Source organism: Poromitra crassiceps (assembly GCF_964638095.1).
Source record: "Poromitra crassiceps genome assembly, chromosome: 20".
NCBI lineage: Eukaryota > Metazoa > Chordata > Actinopteri > Beryciformes > Melamphaidae > Poromitra > Poromitra crassiceps.
In genome coordinates this window covers 8358138-8382493 of record NC_139637.1, presented here as the reverse complement: position 1 = coordinate 8382493, position 24356 = coordinate 8358138, and the positions used below count along the sequence as shown (strand labels likewise).

The 24356-nt window shown below is 45.3% G+C and overlaps 1 protein-coding gene across 1 annotated transcript in view; it reads left to right on the top strand.

Annotated features, from left to right (window-relative positions):
- The window catches only part of LOC310794825 (NLR family CARD domain-containing protein 3-like), a gene marked incomplete at both ends in the record, with an annotated part of 55064 nt that overhangs the window by 10801 nt on the left and 19907 nt on the right, over window positions 1-24356 (top strand). The window contains 9 exons of the mRNA XM_083656879.1: window positions 3152-3166; window positions 4242-4425; window positions 4814-6611; window positions 6707-6872; window positions 7505-7552; window positions 8185-8247; window positions 8861-8944; window positions 9529-9665; window positions 10202-10375. Of these exons, the coding sequence (XP_083513005.1) occupies window positions 3152-3166; window positions 4242-4425; window positions 4814-6611; window positions 6707-6872; window positions 7505-7552; window positions 8185-8247; window positions 8861-8944; window positions 9529-9665; window positions 10202-10375 (2669 nt within the window). The remainder of the gene's footprint in view (window positions 1-3151; window positions 3167-4241; window positions 4426-4813; window positions 6612-6706; window positions 6873-7504; window positions 7553-8184; window positions 8248-8860; window positions 8945-9528; window positions 9666-10201; window positions 10376-24356) is intronic.

Here is a 24356-nt window from a genome sequence, read left to right as displayed (position 1 = left end):
GCACAGCAGCGCCACGCCCCCAGAAGAAGAGTCTCTGAAAAGGGAAAGATACCGTTTCCGGCTACACAAATAAGCATAGTACTCGTAAACTGAAAGGTAACAAACATCGTTGCCAGACCGGAGTGAGGGAAGACACCCGTGGCTATGTGTGAGTACTTTTGTCTTTGTGATTCGTGCATGTTTGAAGCCAGCCGAGCTTGCTTTGGGTCTGACTTCCACGGAGAAGGGCAAGCCGTGCGCAACTCTAAAGGAGAATCCATTTAGAGTTGCGTGTCGCAGCTACTTGGACCCCATGGCCACTCCTGACACCTGAAGAAAGAAATCAGCACCATATAAACAATAATTAGGGGGCTGTAGCTCAGGAGGTAGAGCGGGCTGTCCACTAATCGCTTTGGATCAAAGAGGTCGGTGGTTTGATTCCCGCCTCCTCCAGTCTGCTTGTCGAAGTGTCCTTGGGCAAGATATTGAACCCCAAATTGCTCCCGATGGTGTGTAGGCACCCTGCGTGATAGCCTGCCGCCATCGGTGTATGAATGGGTGAATGTAGACTACCTACTGATTGTAAAGCTCCCGGGACGCGGGTCGGGGTCTTAATCGGCCTCGGCTGGGTCTACTGGGCGAGGGTGTATGATGTTGGACAGACCCGAAACACCTTACGCTCCCTTCGCTCCTCCACCAGTGCAGGGCGCCTCGCTCCTCCTTCGCTACGGGCGCTCAAAAGTCGCTCATCCCGATCTCGACTCTTCTCCTCCCTGGCACCCCAATGGTGGAACGAGCTGCCACCTTCGGTCAGGACTGCTGAATCACTGCCGATCTTTCGGAAAAGACTAAAGACTCACCTTTTCAGGCTCCACCTGGGCCCTTCTTGATCTAACTTCTTTCTCTCTCTTCTTTCTCTCTCTTTATTAAAAAAATAAAAAAATAAAAAAATAAATCCTAAACTAAAACTCGTACCACTGTTCCTTCAGGATTTGTAGTTGTCATAGACTGTGCTCCATAGTTGATTGCTCTATTGCTGACAAAAAGTGTGTTATTGTAAGTCGCTTTGGATAAAAGCGTCTGCCAAATGACGTAATGTAAATGTAAATGTAAATGTAAAGCGCTTTGATAAAAGCGTTATATAAATGCAGGCCATTTACCATTTACCAATTAGATGTGAGCACACTGTACACACTCAATGAGATCCAAGATGCACTGGGTGCTACGGGTGTCCTCCTCCTTGTGTATGAAGGGAGGGCTGTCACTAAGGGCTGAAGAGAATTATCCACAAAGGCCGAGATTCTTTCAGTGACAGAACCAATAGCAGCAATTATGGGGCGTCCAGGGGGTGTGTCCACAAATGATTTATGTATTTTAGGAAGGGTGTAAAATACAGGTGTGATTGGATACTCAACTTTCATAAATGCGTGTTCAGGTTTCGTGATAAGTTTCTTTTCAAGGAGCTGGTTGAGTAGACTGTGAACCTGTGTCTTAAAGACAGAACTTTCTGTAAAACTTAGAGTTGTTGAGTTGCTTTTGGATTTCCCTGTCATATGAGTCGCGGTTGAGGACCACGATAGCACCCCCCTTATCTGCACTCTGAACCACCAATGTTTTATCATCCCTTATAGCCTTAAAGGTCCCAATTCGTGCAGCTGTAACCTCTTAAAAACGTGTGTCTCTGGTCCATAAAACATGATTCTGGATTAATTTGTCGAAAATATAGCAACCCCGTTTGTTGTGACGGAGTTGTCCCTTCCTCATCTCGTTGCGTCCCAAGAATGGTCTGTTTCTATAATATATTCAGAACTAACAGTTCCCATTGGCCGCTGAGGGAGAGCCCGCCCCAGGCTCCCAGCGGCCAATCAGATTAGCGTCTGTGGACCAGCACGCTAGGTTGTGTCCACAACTAACGATAGCAACGCTACGCTAAAGAGGACATCTCAAAATGCCCAGACTTACCGAATGCACCTCTGCAGTTGCTGGATCACGTACAGTTGGCGTCGCTCCAGCTAGAAGTGTTAATTTTGTGGCTATAGACAAAATGGTGCAGGTAGCTTGTGTGAGAGAGACGCGCGCAGTATGCGTGAGGAAGCTCGTGACGTCCCGATACCCCGTCTGGGAAACAGAGCGTTTGGGGGTGTGGCTTGGAGGAGACTGCAGGGGGAAGCTGGATAGGGACAAATCCAACTGTGGCAGTTCTGAGCTTGTGACCACTCATTACAGGGAGGGCTGACAGCAGTATATATGCATTTACAAGTAAAAACAGCTTTTGCACGGAATGGGACCTTTAAATTCATCCAGTTGTTCCTTAGATAGATTATTCCTCACTTTGTACTCCCTTCTATGGTAACACTTTACAATAACGTACACAAATACTATAGTAGTTACTAGTAAACTAACCATTAACTAATAGCCAGTTAATGAGTAGCTAATGAAAAATTTGGCATTAGTCAATCACTAGTTAATCATAGTTAATGAGTAGGTAGTCATTAGTTAATGATTAGTATCTAATTTCCTGAGTAGAGTAGTTAATCATTACCTAATGATTACTAAATGTCAGCTCGTGAATAGAGTAGTTAATCATTACTTAATGATTCCAAAATGTCAGTGCGTGAATGTATTAGTTAATCATTAGTTAATCTTTTTGTGTACCCTATTGTAAAGTGGTGCATCATACTCAGTAGTTTATGAATACTGAATCATTACCTGTCCATTAGTTACTCAATTTGGACCCGGCGGTAAAGGGAAGACCCGGCGGCAATTAGAGTACAGGCGCTTATTGTAAGAATTACGGTATATCAGAAGTGCTCTTTGTTTTGTGTTCACAGTAGTGATGTCAGTTAGATTTGGTTAGGTCAGAGCTATGGAATAGTCTTTTAAATCATCCATCTTTGCTCAACACATCTGTCTTTTGTCACCCCAGGTGTGCATAAAATACAGGTTAAGAACTTGTTTCTTTAAATACAAAGATGTGAAATAATTATCGGTTATTGTATCCGTTATTGGCCAGGAGAAGCGTATATTGTATCGGCTGAAAAAAATCCATATCGTGCATCCCTAATTTACAGTGGATTTCACTGTGTGTGTGTGTGTGTGTGTGTGTGTGTGTGTGTGTGTGCGTGCGTGCGTGTGTGACATTATATGACCTAATACTTCATGTGTTCTCCAGAGTCCACCAGGAGAGGTCAGAGGTTCCCAGTGGTCAGTCTGTCCAGGAGCTTCAAACAGACCTAGACTCCATATTTATGGTGTGTAAATGTACAACACATTTTACTGCAGCTACTGAATTACAAAACAACTACTCTGGTCTTATAACAGTCTGTTGTTGTTGTTGTTGTTTCTCCTCTAGTCTCTCCCAAGACTCAAATATTATGTTGAATCCCTGCGCTCCGCATACTACACAAACTAGTCTGTACCACTTCACAGCCACTGCTGGGGTTTGAGGGCGGGTCTAGGCGGGTTGAAATTGAATGAGTGACAGGTCATAGGACCAATGAGAGAGCGGTTCGAAAAATGGGCTGCGCCTCCCGTGCAGAGCCATGTAGATAGAAGAGTCCCGACATCTCCATTCACTCCAATGGACCAGTTTTTTACTCTCAAGAGTTCCAGGAATTAAGGTCCTGGATTAAGCAGCACTGCCGAGTTGCAGCAAAATAGACAGTTTGTGTTGTACTCTGAAAGGGTTTTCCCCCCCTTGAATCAAATTGTACATTATCAGCTTTATTTTAGCATGCAAAAGTAGCACGAGACCCATTCCTGGCTTTTCATTGGCTAATGAGTCTCACATTTTGGTCCTCCGCTGACGCCACTCTCTCTCTAGTCTAGAGGACACTACTCCCGTGTCGTCTGATCGCAGATTGCAAAGTCGTTACTGAGTGGTGGAGACTGAATCCACCACTGGCCAATCACTGGCCAAGTGAACGGTTCACTTCCGTCCCCAGCTGGGTGAAGGGAGTGTCCCAGACCCAGAGAGAGATCTGCAGCATGCAGTAACGTAGTGTATCAGCGTAACAACTCTCATGGGTCTGGCGTTGAGACTATTTCTCTCCAAACCCTGTTCCATCAGGAGGTCTTTTGCCTACTTCCTGGTCATTATTGTAGATAAGAATTTGTTCTTAACTAACTTCTTGCCTGGTAAAATAAAGATTGTTGGTTTTATGAGGTCTTCAAGCTGCACTCTTTAGACCAGTGGATCTGATGTTATTACAGTATTATTATTATTTTTCAGAATGTTTAATTCAAATGTTATTCTGTTGCAGCTGCTTGAGGAGAACATTGTCACTTTTGTGAAGAAGGAGCTGAAGAGAGTCCAGCTGGTTCTGAGCCAAGATTACCCAGAATGCTTAGAGAGTCCGAGGGAGGAGGAAGAGGCTTTTCTAAACATCACACTGCTCTTCCTGAGGAGAATGAAGCAGGAGGAGCTGGCTGACTCTCTGCAGAGCAGTAAGAGGCTTTAACAGCTTTAACATGATGGAGGGAGGAAGTGGTGGGAAAATGGGAGATATATGATTAGTTAAATATAGACGTTTCTCAAGAAAGATTGATTCAATTCCAGATTGCAAAATAATATTCACAATCCTCATGAATCATCAGCTAAAATCATTGATTTATTCATGTGGGTGTATAATGCTGAACACAGTATTATTTAAGAACAAATGCCACCACAGATGCATTTCACATTGGGTAGCACACACAGTCAGGACCTGTTTGTCCACCAGTGATGAGCAGAATAGATGCCATGTGGTTAGGAAAAGTATGCATTCACATATTAATATTTACACTTCTCATATTTACAGCAACATCCACTGATTGATGTAATTTGTCCTTTCAGAAACTCTTGCTGGAGTGTGCCAACGTAATCACAAATCGAGTCTGAAGGAGAAGTTCCAGTGTCTGTTTGAGGGGATTGCTAAAGCAGGAAACCCAACACTTCTGAATCAGACCTACACAGAGCATTACCTCACAGTGGGAGGGAGTGGAGATGTCAATGATGAACATGAGGTGAGACAGATTGAAGCAGCATCCAGGAAACCAGTGAGACCGGAAACAATAATCAAAAGTGAAGACATCTTTAAACCCTTACCTGGAAGAGATGAACCAACCAGAACATTGATGACAAAGGGAGTGGCTGGCATTGGGAAAACAGTCTTAACACAGAAGTTCACTCTGGACTGGGCTGAAGACAAAGCCAACCAGGATATACAGTTCACATTTCCATTCACTTTCCGAGAGCTGAATCTGCTGAAAGGGAAAAAGTACAGTTTGGTGAAACTTCTTCATCACTTCTTTCCTGAGACCAAAGGAATCTTCAGATTTGACAAGTTCCAAGTTGTGTTCATCTTTGACGGTGTGGATGAGTGTCGACTTCCTCTGGACTTCCAGAACAACAGGATTGTGACTGATGTTACAGAGTCAACCTCGGTGGACGTGCTGCTGACAAACCTTATCAAGGGGAAACTGCTTCCCGCTGCTCGCCTCTGGATGACCACACGACCGGCAGCAGCCAAGCAGATCCCTCCTGAGTGCATTGACATGGTGACAGAGGTGAGAGGCTTCACCGACTCACAGAAGGATGAGTACTTCAGTAAGAGATTCATAGATAAGGAGCAGGCCAGCAGAATCATTTCCCACATCAAGACTTCACGAACCCTCCACATCATGTGCCACATACCAGTGTTTTGTTGGATCACTGCTACAGTTCTGGAGCTTGTGTTGAAAACCAGAGAGAGAAGAGACATGCCCAAGACCCTGACTGAGATGTACATCCACTTCCTGCTGGTTCAGTCCAAACAGGCGGATGTCAAGTATCATGGGAGTGCTGAAACAGATCCAATCTGGAATACAGAGAACAGGAAGATGATTCTCTCTCTGGGAAAACTGGCTTTTAAGGAGCTAGAGAGAGGCAACCTAATCTTCTATGAAGCCGACCTGAGAAAGTGTGGCATTGATATCAGAGCAGCCTCAGTGTACTCAGGAGTGTTCACACAGATCTTTAAAGAGGAGCGTGGGCTGAACGAGGACACTGTGTTCTGCTTTGTCCATCTGAGCATTCAGGAGTTTCTGGCTGCAGTTTATGTCTTTCTGTCCTTCATCAACACTGGTGTCAATCTACTGTCAGAAAGTCAATCAACATCCTTGTGGTCAACACTATCAAGAGACAAATCTAAACTAACACGCCTCTACCAGAGTGCTGTGGACAAGGCCTTACAGAGTCCAAATGGACACCTGGACTTGTTCCTCCGCTTCCTCCTGGGTCTTTCACTAGAGACCAATCAGACTCTCCTAAGAGGCCTGCTGACACAGATAGGAAGTAGTTTGAAGACCAATCAGAAAACGGTCCAGTACATCCAGGAGAAGATCAAGGTGAATCCCTCCTCAGAGAAAAGCATCAATCTGTTCCACTGTCTGAATGAGCTGAATGACCATTCTCTAGTGGAGGAGATCCAACAGCACCTGAGTTCAGGAAGTCTCTCCAAAGCCGGACTCTCCCCTGCTCAGTGGTCAGCTCTGGTCTTCATCTTACTGTCATCAGAAAAAGAGCTCGATGTGCTTGACCTGAAGAAATACTCTGCTTCAGAGGAGGCTCTCCTGGGGCTGCTGCCGCTGGTCAAAGCCTCCAATAAATCTCTGTAGGTGCATGCATAACTTGATGTCTTCAATATGAAATGCAATATACAGAAAAAACTATTTTCAAATTTCTTGTTCATGGCTAATTCTTCCCCAGGTTGAGTGGCTGTAAGCTATCAGAGAGAGGCTGTGAAGCTCTGGCCTCAGTTCTCAGCTCCCAGTCCTCTAGTCTGCGAGAGCTGGACCTGAGTAACAACGACTTGGAAGATCCAGGTGTGAAGCTGCTCTCTGCTGGACTGGAGAGTCCACACTGTAGACTGGAGAGTCTCAGGTCAGTATCCTTTAAGCCCATGGTACACCAATCAAACCTTCTCCAACAAACACAGACAAGCACAGATGTTTGTTTGGTGCCCCGTTGCTGGCTGTCGTTGTTTGGAATTGTTTGGAGATGTTTGGTCAGATTCAACATGTTCAATCCTTTATAGAGGTCTTCACAGGTCTACTCGGGTATTACACATAATGATAGAATAGATAGTGATAGAATCGGACCCGACCCGGACCCTAATTGATCATAATAAATATGGACCCGGACCCGTACGGGTCTTGGGTCGGGTCCCAGGTCCTAGGATCCGAGTAGCCCCGTGAAGACCTCTATAAAGGATTGAACATGTTGATCAGCGCTGATCACAAGAGAAACATGAAAACACACAGCACGTGTAGAGGAGGCTCTCCTGGGGCTGCTGCCGCTGGTCAAAGCCGCCAATAAATATCTGTAGGTGCATGCATAACTTGATGTCTTCAATATGAAATGCAATATACAGAAAAAACTATTTTCAAATTTCTTGTTCATGGCTAATTCTTCCCCAGGTTGAGTGGCTGTAAGCTGTCAAAGAGAAGCTGTGAAGCTCTGGCCTCAGTTCTCAGCTCCCAGACCTCTAGTCTGCGAGAGCTGGACCTGAGTAACAACGACTTGGAAGATCCAGGTGTGAAGCTGCTCTCTGCTGGACTGGAGAGTCCACACTGTAGACTGGAGAGTCTCAGGTCAGTATCCCTTAAGCCCATGGTACACCAATCAAACCTTCTCCAACAAACACAGACAAGCACAGATGTTTGTTTGGTGCCCCGTTGCTGGCTGTCGTTGTTTGGAATTGTTTGGAGATGTTTGGTCAGATTCAACATGTTCAATCCTTTATAGAGGTCTTCACAGGTCTACTCGGGTATTACACATAATGATAGAATAGATAGTGATAGAATCGGACCCGACCCGGACCCGTACGGGTCTTGGGTCGGGTCCCAGGTCCTAGGATCCGAGTAGCCCCGTGAAGACCTCTATAAAGGATTGAACAGGTTGATCAGCGCTGATCACGAGAGAAACATATGAAAACACACAGCACGTGCAGAGGAGGCTCTCCTGGGGCTGCTGCCGCTGGTCAAAGCCTCCAATAAATATCTGTAGGTGCATGCATAATTTGATGTCTTCAATTTGAAATGCAATATACAGAAAAAACTATTTTCAAATTTCTTGTTCATGGCTAATTCTTCCCCAGGTTGAGTGGCTGTAAGCTGTCAAAGAGAAGCTGTGAAGCTCTGGCCTCAGTTCTCAGCTCCCAGTCCTCTAGTCTGCGAGAGCTGGACCTGAGTAACAACGACTTGGAAGATCCAGGTGTGAAGCTGCTCTCTGCTGGACTGGAGAGTCCACACTGTAGACTGGAGAGTCTCAGGTCAGTATCCCTTAAGCCCATGGTACACCAATCAAACCTTCTCCAACAAACACAGACAAGCACAGATGTTTGTTTGGTGCCCCGTTGCTGGCTGTCGTTGTTTGGAATTGTTTGGAGATGTTTGGTCAGATTCAACATGTTCAATCCTTTATAGAGGTCTTCACAGGTCTACTCGGGTATTACACATAATGATAGAATAGATAGTGATAGAATCGGACCCGACCCGGACCCTAATTGATCATAATAAATATGGACCCGGACCCGTACGGGTCTCGGGTCGGGTCCCAGGTCCTAGGATCCGAGTAGCCCTATGAAGACCTCTATAAAGGATTGAACATGTTGATCAGCGCTGATCATGAGAGAAACCTATGAAAACACACAGCGCGTGCAGAGGAGGCTCTCCTGGGGCTGCTGCCGCTGGTCAAAGCCTCCAATAAATCTCTGTAGGTGCATGCATAACTTGATGTCTTCAATATGAAATGCAATATACAGAAAAAACTATTTTCAAATTTCTTGTTCATGGCTAATTCTTCCCCAGGTTGAGTGGCTGTACGCTGTCAAAGAGAAGCTGTGAAGCTCTGGCCTCAGTTCTCAGCTCCCAGTCCTCTAGTCTGCGAGAGCTGGACCTGAGTAACAACGACTTGGAAGATCCAGGTGTGAAGCTGCTCTCTGCTGGACTGGAGAGTCCACACTGTAGACTGGATAGTCTCAGGTCAGTATCCTTTAAGCCCATGGTACACCAATCAAACCTTCTCCAACAAACACAGACAAGCACAGATGTATGTTTGGTGCCCCGTTGCTGGCTGTCGTTGTTTGGAATTGTTTGGAGATGTTTGGTCAGATTCAACATGTTCAATCCTTTATAGAGGTCTTCACAGGTCTACTCGGGTATTACACATAATCATAGAATAGATAGCGATAGAATCGGACCCGACCCGGACCCTAATTGATCATAATAAATATGGTCTCAGGTCCTAGGATCCGAGTAGCCCCGTGAAGACCTCTATAAAGGATTGAACATGTTGATCAGCGCTGATCACGAGAGAAACGTATGAAAACACACAGCGCGCACAGAGGAGGCTCTCCTGGGGCTGCTGCCGCTGGTCAAAGCCTCCAATAAATCTCTGTAGGTGCATGCATAACTTGATGTCTTCAATATGAAATGCAATATACAGAAAAAACTATTTTCAAATTTCTTGTTCATGGCTAATTCTTCCCCAGGTTGAGTGGCTGTAAGCTGTCAAAGAGAAGCTGTGAAGCTCTGGCCTCAGTTCTCAGCTCCCAGTCCTCTAGTCTGCGAGAGCTGGACCTGAGTAACAACGACTTGCAAGATCCAGGTGTGAAGCTGCTCTCTGCTGAACTGGAGAGTCCACACTGTAGACTGGAGAGTCTCAGGTCAGTATCCCTTAAGCCCATGGTACACCAATCAAACCTTCTCCAACAAACACAGACAAACACAGATGTTTGTTTGGTGCCCCGTTGCTGGCTGTCATTGTTTGGAATTGTTTGGAGATGTTTGGTCAGATTCAACATGTTCAATCCTTTATAGAGGTCTTCACAGGTCTACTCGGGTATTACACATAATGATAGAATAGATAGTGATAGAATCAGACCCGACCCGGACCCTAATTGATCATGATAAATATGGACCCGGACCCGTACGGGTCTCCGGTCGGGTCCCAGGTCCTAGGATCCGAGTAGCCCCGTGAAGACCTCTATAAAGGATTGAACATGTTGATCAGCGCTGATCACGAGAGAAACGTATGAAAACACAGCGCGCACAGAGGAGGCTCTCCTGGGGCTGCTGCTGCTGGTCAAAGCCTCCAATAAATCTCTGTAGGTGCATGCATAACTTGATGTCTTCAATATGAAATGCAATATACAGAAAAAACTATTTTCAAATTTCTTGTTCATGGCTAATTCTTCCCCAGGTTGAGTGGCTGTACGCTGTCAAAGAGAAGCTGTGAAGCTCTGGCCTCAGTTCTCAGCTCCCAGTCCTCTAGTCTGCGAGAGCTGGACCTGAGTAGCAACGACTTGGAAGATCCAGGTGTGAAGCTGCTCTCTGCTGGACTGGAGAGTCCACACTGTAGACTGGAGAGTCTCAGGTCAGTATCCCTTAAGCCCATGGTACACCAATCAAACCTTCTCTGACAAACACAGATGTTTGTTTGGTGCCCCGTTGCTGGCTGTCGTTGTTTGGAATTGTTTGGAGATGTTTGGTCAGATTCAACATGTTCAATCCTTTATAGAGGTCTTCACAGGTCTACTCGGGTATTACACATAATGATAGAATAGATAGTGATAGAATCGGACCGGACCCGGACCCTAATTGATCATAACACCGGCACCGATGACCCCTGTTTCAATCCACGGAGTATACATTGACAATAAACTGGACTGGGCTAAGTACACTGAAGCACTCTACAAGAAGGGGCAAAGCCGTCTCTACTTCCTGAGACGGCTGAGGTCCTTCCACGTCTGCCAGACCATGCTGAGGATGTTCTATGAGTCGGTGGTGGCCAGTGCCTCCCTGTATGCTATCGTGTGCTGGGGCAGCAGGCTGAAGGCAGCGGACGCCAACAGACTCAACAAACTGAACCAACAAACTGGCCAGGGACATTGTGGGGCTGAAGCTGAGCTCTCTGACAGCGGTGTCGGAGAAGAGAACGCTGACCAGGCTACGCTCCATCATGAACAATGACTCTCACCCACTCCACGGCGTGCTGGTCAAACACAGGAGCACGTTCAGTGAGAGGCTGATCCCACTCAGATGCACCACACAGGAAATAATTCCTGCCTGTGAAGTAGCCGGCATCCCGTGTTGTGCACAACCACGCTCTGACGTATGTGTGCGCGTTTGCGTGACAGGTCTACCTGAGATCGTGAGGATTACTTTTTCTTTTCTTCTCTTTTTACATAGAAAACACTGCATTCTGGCGGGCAATGATCTAACGCAGTAACGCAGCCTTTCTTGGAATAGTAACTGTAATATAATTACTGTTTTGGAAATTGTAATGCCTTATATTACTTTGTTACTGAAAAAGTAAGTAATTACAGTAACACGCCCAACACTGTTTATATTTCATCGCGTGGTGAGTCCACAAGTCACAACATGTACATGTGAGTGTTTCTGGCGCTGTTAGAATTTGTATTTTGGGTGACTGAACGGCGATACCATAAGCCGCTTTCAGACATGCCTTGGAATTCGGGAGTTACAGTATCTAGAGGGCATCCGGATGGCGGTGTATGTATGTATGAACACATTTTGGTGAGCTATGCGAACTCCCGCGACCCTCCTACTATCTGGAGGTAAGACAACCTCGAGCCCTTGTATCAGGGACGGATTGTCTGGGGGAGACAAGAGCTCCGTGAAGTAGCCAGCTCAGTGAGTGCATGAGGAGAGGGAGGGAGACAGAAAGCCAGCGTGGCAGATTATTATGTGAATGAGCGAGCAAAAAAAACATCATGCCGTTTCAGTTTTTCCAAATGATGCTCAAACATGCTCCGTGTGTGTCAGCCAACAGGCTACATGTTGCTGGATTGAAATGCTCAGGGCTTTGATCTTATTTCATTTCTGCATAGCTTCGCACATCATACACATTTAATGAGCATTTTTGGACGCAAGGGTCGTCCTGCTTCCCAGTATTGGACATCACTAGGTAGGGTATCTGGATCTGGTTGCGTTCATGCCTTTGATTTTACACAGCGTTTGTGAGATTCACGTGCAGAACCGCAAATTCCAAGTAGCGTCAAGTTAGGCAGTATAAACGGAAACTTCAGGGTATAACCTTCGCAATAATGGCAATTAAATGAAGTAAATGCACATGTAATGTTTTTTTGTGTGTGTTATCCGAAAGATACAGAACAGAGATAAACTGGAAGAATATCTGCTCCCTTCGAAAAGTCAATTTTAACCCGTAGTGAGTCGACCGTTCTGATTTCTTGTTACTAAGCAATACAACATTGATTTTATTTTGAAGGTAAAAACGTCTAGCTTCCTGTATTCTGTATAATTCTAGTGGGGTTGACGCATTTTAGGACTGAACATAGCAAAGACCTGTTTTATTTTTAGCGCTTGAGACTCGAGGAAATCGATGCATCTGGGCGTGAGTTGTAGGGTTGTTTAATTAATTACTAACGTTATGCGCAAACGATTATATGCCGTGAACGTTAGCAGTTATCGCCCATTATCTATTTTTGGCAACTTGTTTTCAGACTCTGCATGTCATGATAGTTTGTTGAATGTCAATGCGATTCACTTAAAGCAGCTACGAGCAAGATTTTCAATTGTTATTAAACAGTCTGAATGTAATATTGATGCATCACATCTTACCCTATAATAGTAGCTGAGACCAAAGCCTTGTGAATCGGAGATTGCTCTCTTGATGATTATAGAGTCTGTGTCTGTCTTCCGGCGGGCCGGATAGACCAGGAAGTGAAATGAAACGTTTTACGGCAGCTGCCTGCCTTCAACCGTTTCGCTCTTCCTAGCAACATACCATAAACAAGGAGAACGCCATACTCGCTACATCCAGGGGCTTGCTACTCTCGCGAACATCTCTCGTTATATTCTAACAGTTTGTTTGGAAGTTATTTTGTTATTTTGTGGTTATGGCCGAAGTGGCTGCCGCAAACCGTTTAATTTCACTTCCTGATCTGCCCCGGCCGCAGACAGACTAATCATCAAGACAACATTGGCCGATTCACTCGGTGTTCAAGCGAGACTACTCTGCGTTGGTCTCGTCTACTATTAGAGGTAAGATGTGAGGCATCGATATTAAAATTAGACTGTTTAATAACAATCGAAAACCTTGCTCGTAGCTGCTTTAAGGCTATGCTCAGACAGTGAAGTACAGCTGTGTGGTCAGTTTTCACAACTCCCCATTGTGTGGTCATGTCCAAATTCCCCCCACCCCCGCCCCCTCTCTACTTTACACCCTACTTTACATGCTCCACATGTATGAAAGCAACATGCCTCATGTCTGAAAGGGTACACTTCACATATCCCCCGGGTCAGGCTCAGGGCAAGGGAATTGGAGGAATAACACTCCAACCTGACAGGAGGAACTAAATACAGTACCAGCAACAATTGTGCAGCCTACACATTTGAGGCCATAGAGACCTCCCAGGAAGCTACAGGATGAGGAACCAAATAAATTTAACTGAGCAAAATATCTCAATAACAAAAAAAATGTCTGACTCGAGAGAAATGGAGAGAAATCAATATCATCATTCAAACCAGGGAAGGTGGTTGCTTTTAGGGTTACAATCCAAAAAGTTTCTCTTTGGAGGAGATGTTTGAGTCTATCCACTCCTCTGGCAGATTTGGGGATGACTTCTATTGCCATGAAATGCCATGCATTTCTGTGTTGGGCCTCTACGGGGGCACGGTGGCTCAGTGGTAGAGCTGTCGCCTTGCAGTCAGAAGGTCCTGAGTTCGATTCTCACCTGGGACACTGCGGGCGCTGTGGTTGTGTTCCCCCCATATCTTCAGTGCCTACTGCCCAGGTGGGGTATCTCGTCGTAAGGGCCTTTCTGTCTGTGTGGAGTTTGCATGTTCTCCCCGTGCTCCCCCAGGAAGGTTCCTCCGTATATAACCCCCCCCCCATTAAAAACATGCAGAAGATCAGATCGTCATCGTCATCCGACCAGTGACGACAACATCCGAAGTCGGTCCCCGGGCGCTGTACGAGAAAGCGACCACTGCTCCTGGCCTGCCCCCCGGAGGAAAGGACAAAGCCAGGATGGGTTAAATGCAGAGGACAAATTTCACCGGCCACCGTCAGCATGTGTGTGTTTGTGGCCCTCCGTGCATGTGTTGATGTGTAACCGTGTGACAATAAAAGACGGGCTTGTCCGTCTGAAATCGTTTTTTAAATCGTTTTTTTAATCGTTTTTTTACCCTGATGAAGGCTCTCTGTAGCTGAAACGCGTTGGTCTTTTTAATTGTGTAAGATTTAGCCATGCCACAATAAAGGCTTTTTAACTTTAAGTTTTTCCTGTACTCTACTCCATTTTTTGTCTTTTACAAGGATCCAACTTGAACTTTTTCTCATGCTTCTCTCCACCCTCACCAAAGAGCACCTGTTTCAGTGATTTTACTAAGGACCCACGCAGCGCTTCCTCATCCCTTCTGTTAACACTGCAGAAGTGTTGTGAACAGTTAAGCCCTGTATTCACCAGACTCTTTCAGGCTTCACTGGACTCCCAAGTCATTCCAAGGACATGGAAAACATAAAAAATAATCCCACTGCCTAAAAAATCAAAGCCCACTGAATTAAATGATTTTAGACCGATAGCTCTGACCCCAGTAGTAATTAAATGCTTCGAGCGAATCGTTTTATCTCACTTAAAAGCTGAAACTAGTGTTCACATGGACGCTCTACAATTCGCATACAGAGCAAAGAGGGGCGTGGAGGACGCTACAGTAACACTTCTGAACCAAGTCTATAAACATCTGGAAACCCCGTCGTCGTATGTGCGCGTACTGTTTGCCGATTTCTCATCTGCCTTCAACACTGTCCAGGTAGACAGACTGGCAGAGAAGCTGGGCAGCATGGGTGTGAATCACATCCTCATAAGGTGGATATACAACTTCCTTACTGAGAGGCAACAGTATGTCCACGTCCATGGAGGACAATCATCTGTCATCCGCACTTACACCGGGGTGCCACAAGGTTGCGTCCTTGCGCCTCTATTGTTCATACTGTACATTAACGACTTAATTAGTCATCTGGGGCCGGTTGCACCAACTGGTCTTACACTGGTCTTAAGCTAAGTTGGTCGTAACTTTACGACCTAACAGCTACGCCTTGCAGTCAGAAGGTCCTGAGTTCGATTCTCACCTGGGACACTGCGGGCGCTGTGGTTGTGTTCCCCCCATATCTTCAGTGCCTACTGCCCAGGTGGGGTATCTCGTCGTAAGGGCCTTTCTGTCTGTGTGGAGTTTGCATGTTCTCCCCGTGCTCCCCCAGGGGGGTTCCTCCGTATATAACCCCCCCCCCCATTAAAAACATGCAGAAGACCAGTGACGACAACATCCGAAGTCGGTCCCCGGGCGCTGTACGAGAAAGCGACCACTGCTCCTGGCCTGCCCCCCGGAGGAAAGGACAAAGCCAGGATGGGTTAAATGCAGAGGACAAATTTCACCGGCCACCGTCAGCATGTGTGTGTTTGTGGCCCTCCGTGCATGTGTTGATGTGTAACCGTGTGACAATAAAAGACGGGCTTGTCCGTCTGAAATCGTTTTTTAAATCGTTTTTTTAATCGTTTTTTTACCCTGATGAAGGCTCTCTGTAGCTGAAACGCGTTGGTCTTTTTAACACCTTAAGTGCCATGGACGCCGTACGGCGTCTTTTTATTAATCTCGCTTGGGTGCCAAAGACGCCGTATGGCGTCTTTTTTTCGAAATTGCTTTTATTCAATTTTTAGATCGTTTAGGACCTTGGGCAAGTATTCAACATGAATCCCTACAAGAATCGGATGCGTAAATCGGCGCAATCTTGACGCGATGCAGTGCTGCCCCCCCCCTTCCTGCGTCAGGGCGCTGCCTTTCTCTTCTTGAGAGCGCGACAATCGGCCATTCCTTCCTTCTCTTCCCTTCCTCTCGGTCCGTTTATTTCCTCTTGAGCATATCCATAGCATAGCGAGTATTTAGCGAGTATTTAGCATAGTCATTAGCGATAGATTATATTTAGATCAGTTTGTGAGATTGTGTGGTGAGTAGATTTGAGTGTTTGGCGTGTTTGGTGAGTGGTTTGTGTGTCGTGAGACACACAAACCACACACAGTGTGTGTGTGTGTGTGTGTGTGTGGGAGATCGCGTGTGTTAGTTAGCGTTTAGCAGTAGATTAGCTCTTAGTTAGTAGTGTGTTTGTGAAAAAAAAAACGAAAAAAAACAAAAAAAATAAGTGTCGGTGTTGGTGTTGGTGTCGGTGTGTCTGTCTGTCTGTCTGTGTGTGTGTGTGTGTGTGTAGTTGTCTCTGTCTGTGTGTCTCTTAGCTAGTTTATAGCCAGGTGTAGGCGTGTAGATTAGCAGTATGCCCAGGCGCAGACGGCCTAGGCCCGGAGCTGGCCAGCTTACGCTGGAGCAGGCCCTCTGCCGTGCCGTGAGGAAGAGAGATCTTCCGGAGACTGACTCCGAGGACCCCTCATCCGATCCTTCATCGGATCCTGTGGAATCCAACACGAGGGATGGTGACTGGCATCCACCACCTCGTCAGGCCCACCTGGATTCCAGCGATGGTGAGATGAATCGATTTTCAAAAAATCATCTGATATTGAAAACACATATCATGTATCTTATTTTTATAAACTCTCACTTTGACTACAGACTCTGACGAGTTTGATGAGGAGGAGGAGGAGGAGGAGACTGATCTGGCGCCTCAGAGAGGCTCAGAGGAGGGGGATGTGGCAATGGCGTCTTCTTCAAGAGGTGAGAACCTATACTTTGCAGGAAATTCATGTCACGTATACAGCCAGCTACATCTATAATAATAATAATAATAATTGATTGGATTTATATAGCGCCTTTCTAGACACACAAAGCGCTTCACATATCAGGGGAGGGAGGGGGAGGGAACTCAACTCATCCACCATGTATTTGTCAGGACAAAAGGAAACCATGAGAACAATCTAAACATGTGACTTACAGTACAGTATCTATATAGGAACAGGCATCACTGGCCAGCAAGTAAACAAACCATTGGAGGTAATAATGTAAAAAAAAAAAAAAAAAACGCACACACTTATTCATCAATTTATTTTTGTCAACACAAAGCTTGGTAAGAATAACAATCCTGAATTAGCCTACTAATACCATGTAAAATATAAAATTTCAGAGTTGCAGCACAGCTCTGAGGAGGGGACTGACGATGAAGAGGCAGGTGCTCCCGCCAGCTTTCGTCGTGCCCGCTTGCAGTCCAGTGACGAAGGTGAGATATAAGCCATTTTAGAATTACAATTATTCATCTGATATTGAAAACATAAACTTTTTTCCCTCAAGAATGTATCATATTTTATAAACTCACTTTGACTACAGGGGAGGAGGAGGAGGAGGAGGAGGTGGTGGAGGAGGAGGAGGAGGAGGAGGTGGTGACGACTGAGCGCGTGCGGGCATCTGCAGTTGGGAAGAGAGGGTCTTCAAGAGGTGAGAATCTATAGATACTTTACAGGAAATTCATGTCACGTATGCAGCCAGCTCATCTATAATAATAATAATAATAATATCAATTATTATTATTATTATTATTATTATTGTCAACACAAGGCTTCTAATTATTGGAAAAAAGACAGCTTTTTTACATATCACAATTGTCTGAAGAAAAACCTTTTATTTCATTTTTCAGCGGGCAAGCCTCGTCAGGAGGACTCTCCACGCTGGCATACGATGCCAGACTGGAGCCCGACAGTCTTCCCCTTCACAGCAATGCCAGGTCCCAGGAATGCGGCTGCATCACTACAGTCAGACAAGCCGGCAGATTTCCTGGAGCTGTTCCTCTGTGATGAGCTGCTGCAGATCATTGTTCAGCAGACCAACATCTATGCTAAACAGTGCATCGCCGTGCTGGATCAGCTGCACATGCCCTACACCCGGGTAAACGCCTGGCAACCGCTGTCTGTGGGAGAGCTGAAGCGATTCCTGGGGCTCCTCTTCCTCACTGGCCTTGTCAAGAAGCCCAAGATTGCGGACTACTGGTCTCTTGATGTGGCGATGGAGACCCCATACTTCAGGAAGACAATGTCCCGCAACAGGTTCCAGCTGATATGGCGCTTTCTCCATTTCTGTGACAATGAGAGGGTCGATGCCACCGACCGGCTCCACAAAGTGCGGCTCATCCTTGACTTGCTCCTCTCCAAGTTCAAGGAAATGTACCAGCCCTCACAAAACATTAGTGTGGATGAAGGGATGCTGTTGTGGAGGGGGAGGCTACGTTTCCGTGTGTACAATCCGGCAAAACCGATAAAGTACGGAATAAAGAGCTATATTCTGTGTGATTCAGAAAACGGGTATTGCTATGCAATGAAACCCTACTGTGGAATTCACAGCACCCTACTGGACACCGTGCAGTTCCTCATTGCCGGCCTTGAGGGATATGGCTACCGTCTCTGGATGGATAATTTCTACAACAGCGGGACCGTGAGCCGACGTCTCCTCAGCCTCCAGATGCACTCAGCTGGGACACTCCGGGTGAAGAGGGGCGAACCTGCGTCCATCCGGCAGGTGACCATGTCGGATCTGCGAGTAGGTGAACGACTCGCTCGTCATGACGATGGGGTGATGTTCCTGGCATGGCGGGACAAGCGCATCGTCAGGATGATCTCCACCTTCCACCAGGATGTCATGAAGACTGTGGCGGTGAAAGAGAAAGGGCAAAGTGAACGGGTCCTGCAGAGCAAGCCAGCATGTGTTGTCGAGTACAACCAGTACATGAGTGGGGTTGATCGACTTGACCAGAAGATCTCCTACTATCCATTTGTGAGGAAGACGTCCAAATGGAGCTCCAAGTTCGTGGTCTACCTCATGCAGATTGCAATGAGCAATGCATTTACTCTGTACAGGAAATGCAACCCCACGTCCAGCTGCAAAGTCCTCAAAGACTTCACCCTGTCTGTGGTGAAATCGTGGACGGAGGCGACATCTGCTTGCCCCCCCCCTCCTCCGGCAGACGAGCCACCTCCTCTTCCTCCAGGAAAGACGCCAAGACACACACGCCAACGGTCAGCTTCAGTGAGGCAGAATGTAGACTTTGCGGGTCATGTGCCACAGCCGGTGAAAGTCCCGCCCACCAAGAGCAAGGCAAATCGGAAATGTGCGCACTGCGCAGCGAAGGGACACCGAAAGGAGACCAGATTTGTCTGCCCGCAATGTGACCATGTGCCTCTCTGCCTCTACCCCTGCTTTTTTGAGTATCACTCACAGTGATTGTTGTATCTTTATACAACAATCACTGTGAGTGATACTCAAAAAGAGACTAGATAACAGTACTATTATTATTCTATAGTTATTTATAGATTATTATTATATATATTATTATATATTATTATATATATTATTATTATATATTATTATTATATATTATATTATTATATATTATTATATATAGATAGTTATTTATAGATTATTCTATCCTATTCTATAGTACTACAGTACTATAGACTCGCCCCCACATCTCAAAGCAGCAGTTATAAAAGATCTGTATGTTTTGTGCTAACTCCACACAGGTCATCTGAATATGGCTGTCCGGACAGGGGGACGCCCAGAGAGGCCACGGCCCATTGTTTATAGTACAAGACAATAATATTTTCTATAACAGTGATGCTGATGTCATAACTGTCCTCAATGTCATAGGCTCGGATGATGTCATCGGTACAAGTGTCCAGTGATGTCAGCAGTGATGATGTCATCGCTCGTGACCTTTTTTTGCCTCCAATATACAGCATGTGTTCATTTCCAACTCCTGTGAAGGTTCTTTTCAAGAAAATAAAACAATGCAGGAAATTTTGTGTTTGAATATTTTTATAATGTTACACAAAAAATGAAAGCTTAGAATGTGTAGTTTCATCCAGAAAAAAAAAAAAGTTGATATCTTCTTTCTTTGTGGAAATATGGACTTCAATATCCAGCATGACGCTGTGAAAGTGAGCATTTTGATGTTGGACCAAGCTGCATACTAATATTTGTAGAAAAAAAAAAAAACATTCTTTTGACATACTTTTTCCCGCAGGTAAACTAGACATTCTAAGCTTTCATTTCAGCTATATCATTTTGTTCAACTCAAAGCAGAATTCATTCTGTCGCCTTTCTAACATAAAGATGTGATTATCTCAGAAACTAAGTTCAGCATGCTGTGTTCGGTCTAAAACACTCTTTTTCAGAGGGGTGTATTTCCAAAATGGAACGGTTTATAAACACAGTTTTTTTTTTAAATGAAACAGAAGGGTTCAAAGTTTCATAAAGGCTATTGGTTGTCCATATAAGAGGAACACAAAAAATGATATGGCTATATTAAAATGCATTGCGGCCTATGTGGCACAGTACAGCAACCTTTTGCCCAAGGGGCGTGGCACTCAAAGTGTTAATTGTGTAAGATTTAGCCATGCCACAATAAAGGCTTTTTAACTTTAAGTTTTTCCTGTACTCTACTCCATTTTTTGTCTTTTACAAGGATCCAACTTGAACTTTTTCTCATGCTTCTCTCCACCCTCACCAAAGAGCACCTGTTTCAGTGATTTTACTAAGGACCCACGCAGCGCTTCCTCATCCCTTCTGTTAACACTGCAGAAGTGTTGTGAACAGTTAAGCCCTGTATTCACCAGACTCTTTCAGGCTTCACTGGACTCCCAAGTCATTCCAAGGTCATGGAAAACATCAAAAATAATCCCACTGCCTAAAAAATCAAAGCCCACTGAATTAAATGATTTTAGACCGATAGCTCTGACCCCAGTAGTAATTAAATGCTTCGAGCGAATCGTTTTATCTCACTTAAAAGCTGAAACTAGTGTTCACATGGACGCTCTACAATTCGCATACAGAGCAAAGAGGGGCGTGGAGGACGCTACAGTAACACTTCTGAACCAAGTCTATAAACATCTGGAAACCCCGTCGTCGTATGTGCGCGTACTGTTTGCCGATTTCTCATCTGCCTTCAACACTGTCCAGGTAGACAGACTGGCAGAGAAGCTGGGCAGCATGGGTGTGAATCACATCCTCATAAGGTGGATATACAACTTCCTTACTGAGAGGCAACAGTATGTCCACGTCCATGGAGGACAATCATCTGTCATCCGCACTTACACCGGGGTGCCACAAGGTTGCGTCCTTGCGCCTCTATTGTTCATACTGTACATTAACGACTTAATTAGTCATCTGGGGCCGGTTGCACCAACTGGTCTTACACTGGTCTTAAGCTAAGTTGGTCGTAACTTTACGACCTAACAGCTACGCCGGTTGCACCAAGACGGCTTAAGCCTTATTTTCACTACGCCCAGGCGTAACTCCTACGCCTGGTCAGGAGGAGGCGTAGAGCCTGCCTGTAACAGAGATCTCTGCGGAGACCTTTTTGACCGCCATCGTCGTAACACCGCCAGTTCGCCGTCTTTGAAAGCACGACGTTAGATTATAACTAACTAGTTGTGTGGCTTAGCCTTCCAAAATGTTGCCGTTAGTTTTTTAGAAGTTAATACATAGAATTGGGAACGTTACATTCAATTTCATTCAGACTGTCTTTCTGGCTCAATCGCCGCCATTTTTCCCCCGGAGCGAGGGAGGGTGGGAGGAGGGAGGGTGTTTTACAGTAGTGGCTGAGAGAGCGTAGTGGCTCAGTGCTCCAAGCAGGTTGCGAGGCACATTTTTTGCAACATCATCCAATCAGGGTGCATTCCCTGGCAATTCACATGGACGCGCATTGCTACGACCAGCATAGTTAAGACCAGACATAAGCCGTGTTGGTGCAACAGGCGTAAGTCCATGGTCTTAACTAAGACCAACGTAGGAGTTACGATCAGGCATAGTTAAGACCAGTTGGTGCAACCGGCCCCTGGACTATTGTACAATGATTAAATTTGCAGATGATGTAGCCCTGATCGGCCTTTTGAACGACGACGAGACCAGTTATAGAGCTGTGATTGACCACTTCTATAACTGGTGCTCAGATAACTCACTGATTTTAAACACAAAAAAGACCAAAGAAATGGTCTTTGATTTTAGACGAAACCCGGTTTCTCTGTCCCCCATGTCTATAAATAATTTACCAATTGAAATAGTACAGGAGTACAAATACCTGGGCACTATTATTGATAGTAAACTCACATGGAATGCCAACACCAATGCCAGGTCTGCAAAGGCCCAACAATGTCTCTACTTCCTAAGGAAACTTAGAAGTTTTAAAGTGGACAGAACCTTGCAGATACTGTTCTATAAGACCTGCATCCAGAGTGTTCTGACTTTCTGTATTCAGTGTTGGGGAGGAGCACTAAGTGTGCAGAACAAGAATAAATTAGACAGGGTCGCTAAACTAGGAGGTAAGATAACTAGTGAACCAATGTGCAATATTACCATCATGTCAGATCAGAACACCAGGAAATTGGCGGAAAATATCATAGGTGATCCACTGCACCCCCTATGGTCTGAGTATGCACTCTTGCCTTCAGGGCGAAGGTACTGTATGCCCAGGATGAAAACTAAACAAGGCATTAAATCCTTCGTCCCACGCAGCATTCAGCTGCTTAACAAGCTTTAGCTCATAGCTTGATTTCTTAGCACTTTGAATTTGCACCTTGCACCTTGTGCCTTATTGATCATGCAATTTTATGCTTTTTTATGATGTATGTATTTTATGCTTATATATTTTTATTTTTATATGTTGTGCTTTATGTGTGCCTGTGTTCTTTTTGGGCTCTCCCTGTGCATAACAAATTCCCTGAGGGGCAATAAAGGTTTCATTCATTCATTAAATAAAGTTTGACTGAGCTCCAGCTAAATTGTCAAGTATTGCAGTCTGCTTGCCACCCAGGCACTTACTATATGTAGCCTACTTAATTTATATTGATATAAATGTAACCAAACATGTCGGCTTTGTGCACACAGGATAAGTAGGTTAATTTTCTTTTGGAGAGAGATCCTTTATTGATTTGTTTGGGAAGAGGGTTTACTCTGACCAGATTTGAGAACTGAACTGAATTGAAGAAACTGAATTTCTACCTTTTGCTGTACAGTACCTCCAATACACTGGATATTGGGTTTGCATTCTCATTCTGATTATGTAAGGGTTAATGCACAACGAGGTGTCCATTATCAGAAATTATTGGACGACGTGGAGGCGTAAACCGTCCGAAGCGAAGCGAAGCTGCTTGGGATGGAAGTACAGTGGTATTGTCAATGGAGATCATGGACTGTATAATAGAACTGGACAATGTCAACGTGACGTCACCCATTGGGTTTTGATGGAACAAAATGAGGCTTGAATCCCCGCTTCCTGCTCATCGTTGATTGGTTGAATGGATTAATTCTACACGGAAGTACGGGGAGAGAGGGCTGTTAAAATACTAGTAGAAGAAGAAGCAGAAGGAGGGGGCGGCTGCCCCTAGCGGCTGCCGGGGGAGTTTCCGAATTTGTCTCACAGGCTTGAACTGACTGCCATCTTGTTGTTCGCTTCTGTTTGCTAGCTTGCTCGCTGGCTGGCTGGAGTGGTGAAATGGTCCAGGACAACAAATATAATAACTTTTAGTCCGAAGGTATGGGCGAGTAGGAGTCCAGCCAGCCGACCACCGTCTTGTCCGGGGCCTGGCCAAGAGACCATGGTGTGGTGTGATCCTGGTGCATTGTGCCTGGTGTAAGCCTCCAGCCTGCTAGCTGCTGCTAACCCTCCACAAGGTAAACTGCTATTATACTTATCTCTGGGCAAACTCTAAACTTTACAACTGAGGTAGATTTGATCGCGCACTTGGTGCTCATGTTTGTAAGCTAACGCTAGCTCGATTAGCATCGTGTGCTAACGTTTGAGCAAGGTGGTGAGCACCGTTGCTATAGCCTATTTTAACGGACATTTGGTGGCGTTATGTTATAGTCATTAATATAACACGGTGTCGTTTGTTTCTTCAAGGGATGGCCGCCGGAGTACCATGGTGGAGCAGGAACAGCACAACACAACAGAGGCACATTGTCCCCTGGTCAAATTATTTGTGAAAATTAATGCTACGTTTTGATTCCCATGTGCATATTACTGTGAGAATATTGCTGACCATCAGTTGTTCAACCTAAGATATTGCAATAACATAAGCCAAATGCTGACAGATTTGAGACTTTTGATAGATTTACTTTGAACCATTTGGTATGTATCTGCCACTGTGCTTTTGTCAGTAAACATTGCCAACAAATAACCTTGTTGTGTAGGCTATGTACTAAAGTAAATCATGTACCCGAATGTACCGCAAATATCATAGAACGAGCCCATTATAGTTGTCTGGTCAGAGCAGGCAGGTTGTTAATAAGATGTGATATAAAGATATTTGATGTCGAGTGAACCAGCTTGGACAAAATGACCAGGAAGAAGATGGAGAACCAACCGACTGCTTCAAATCAACGAA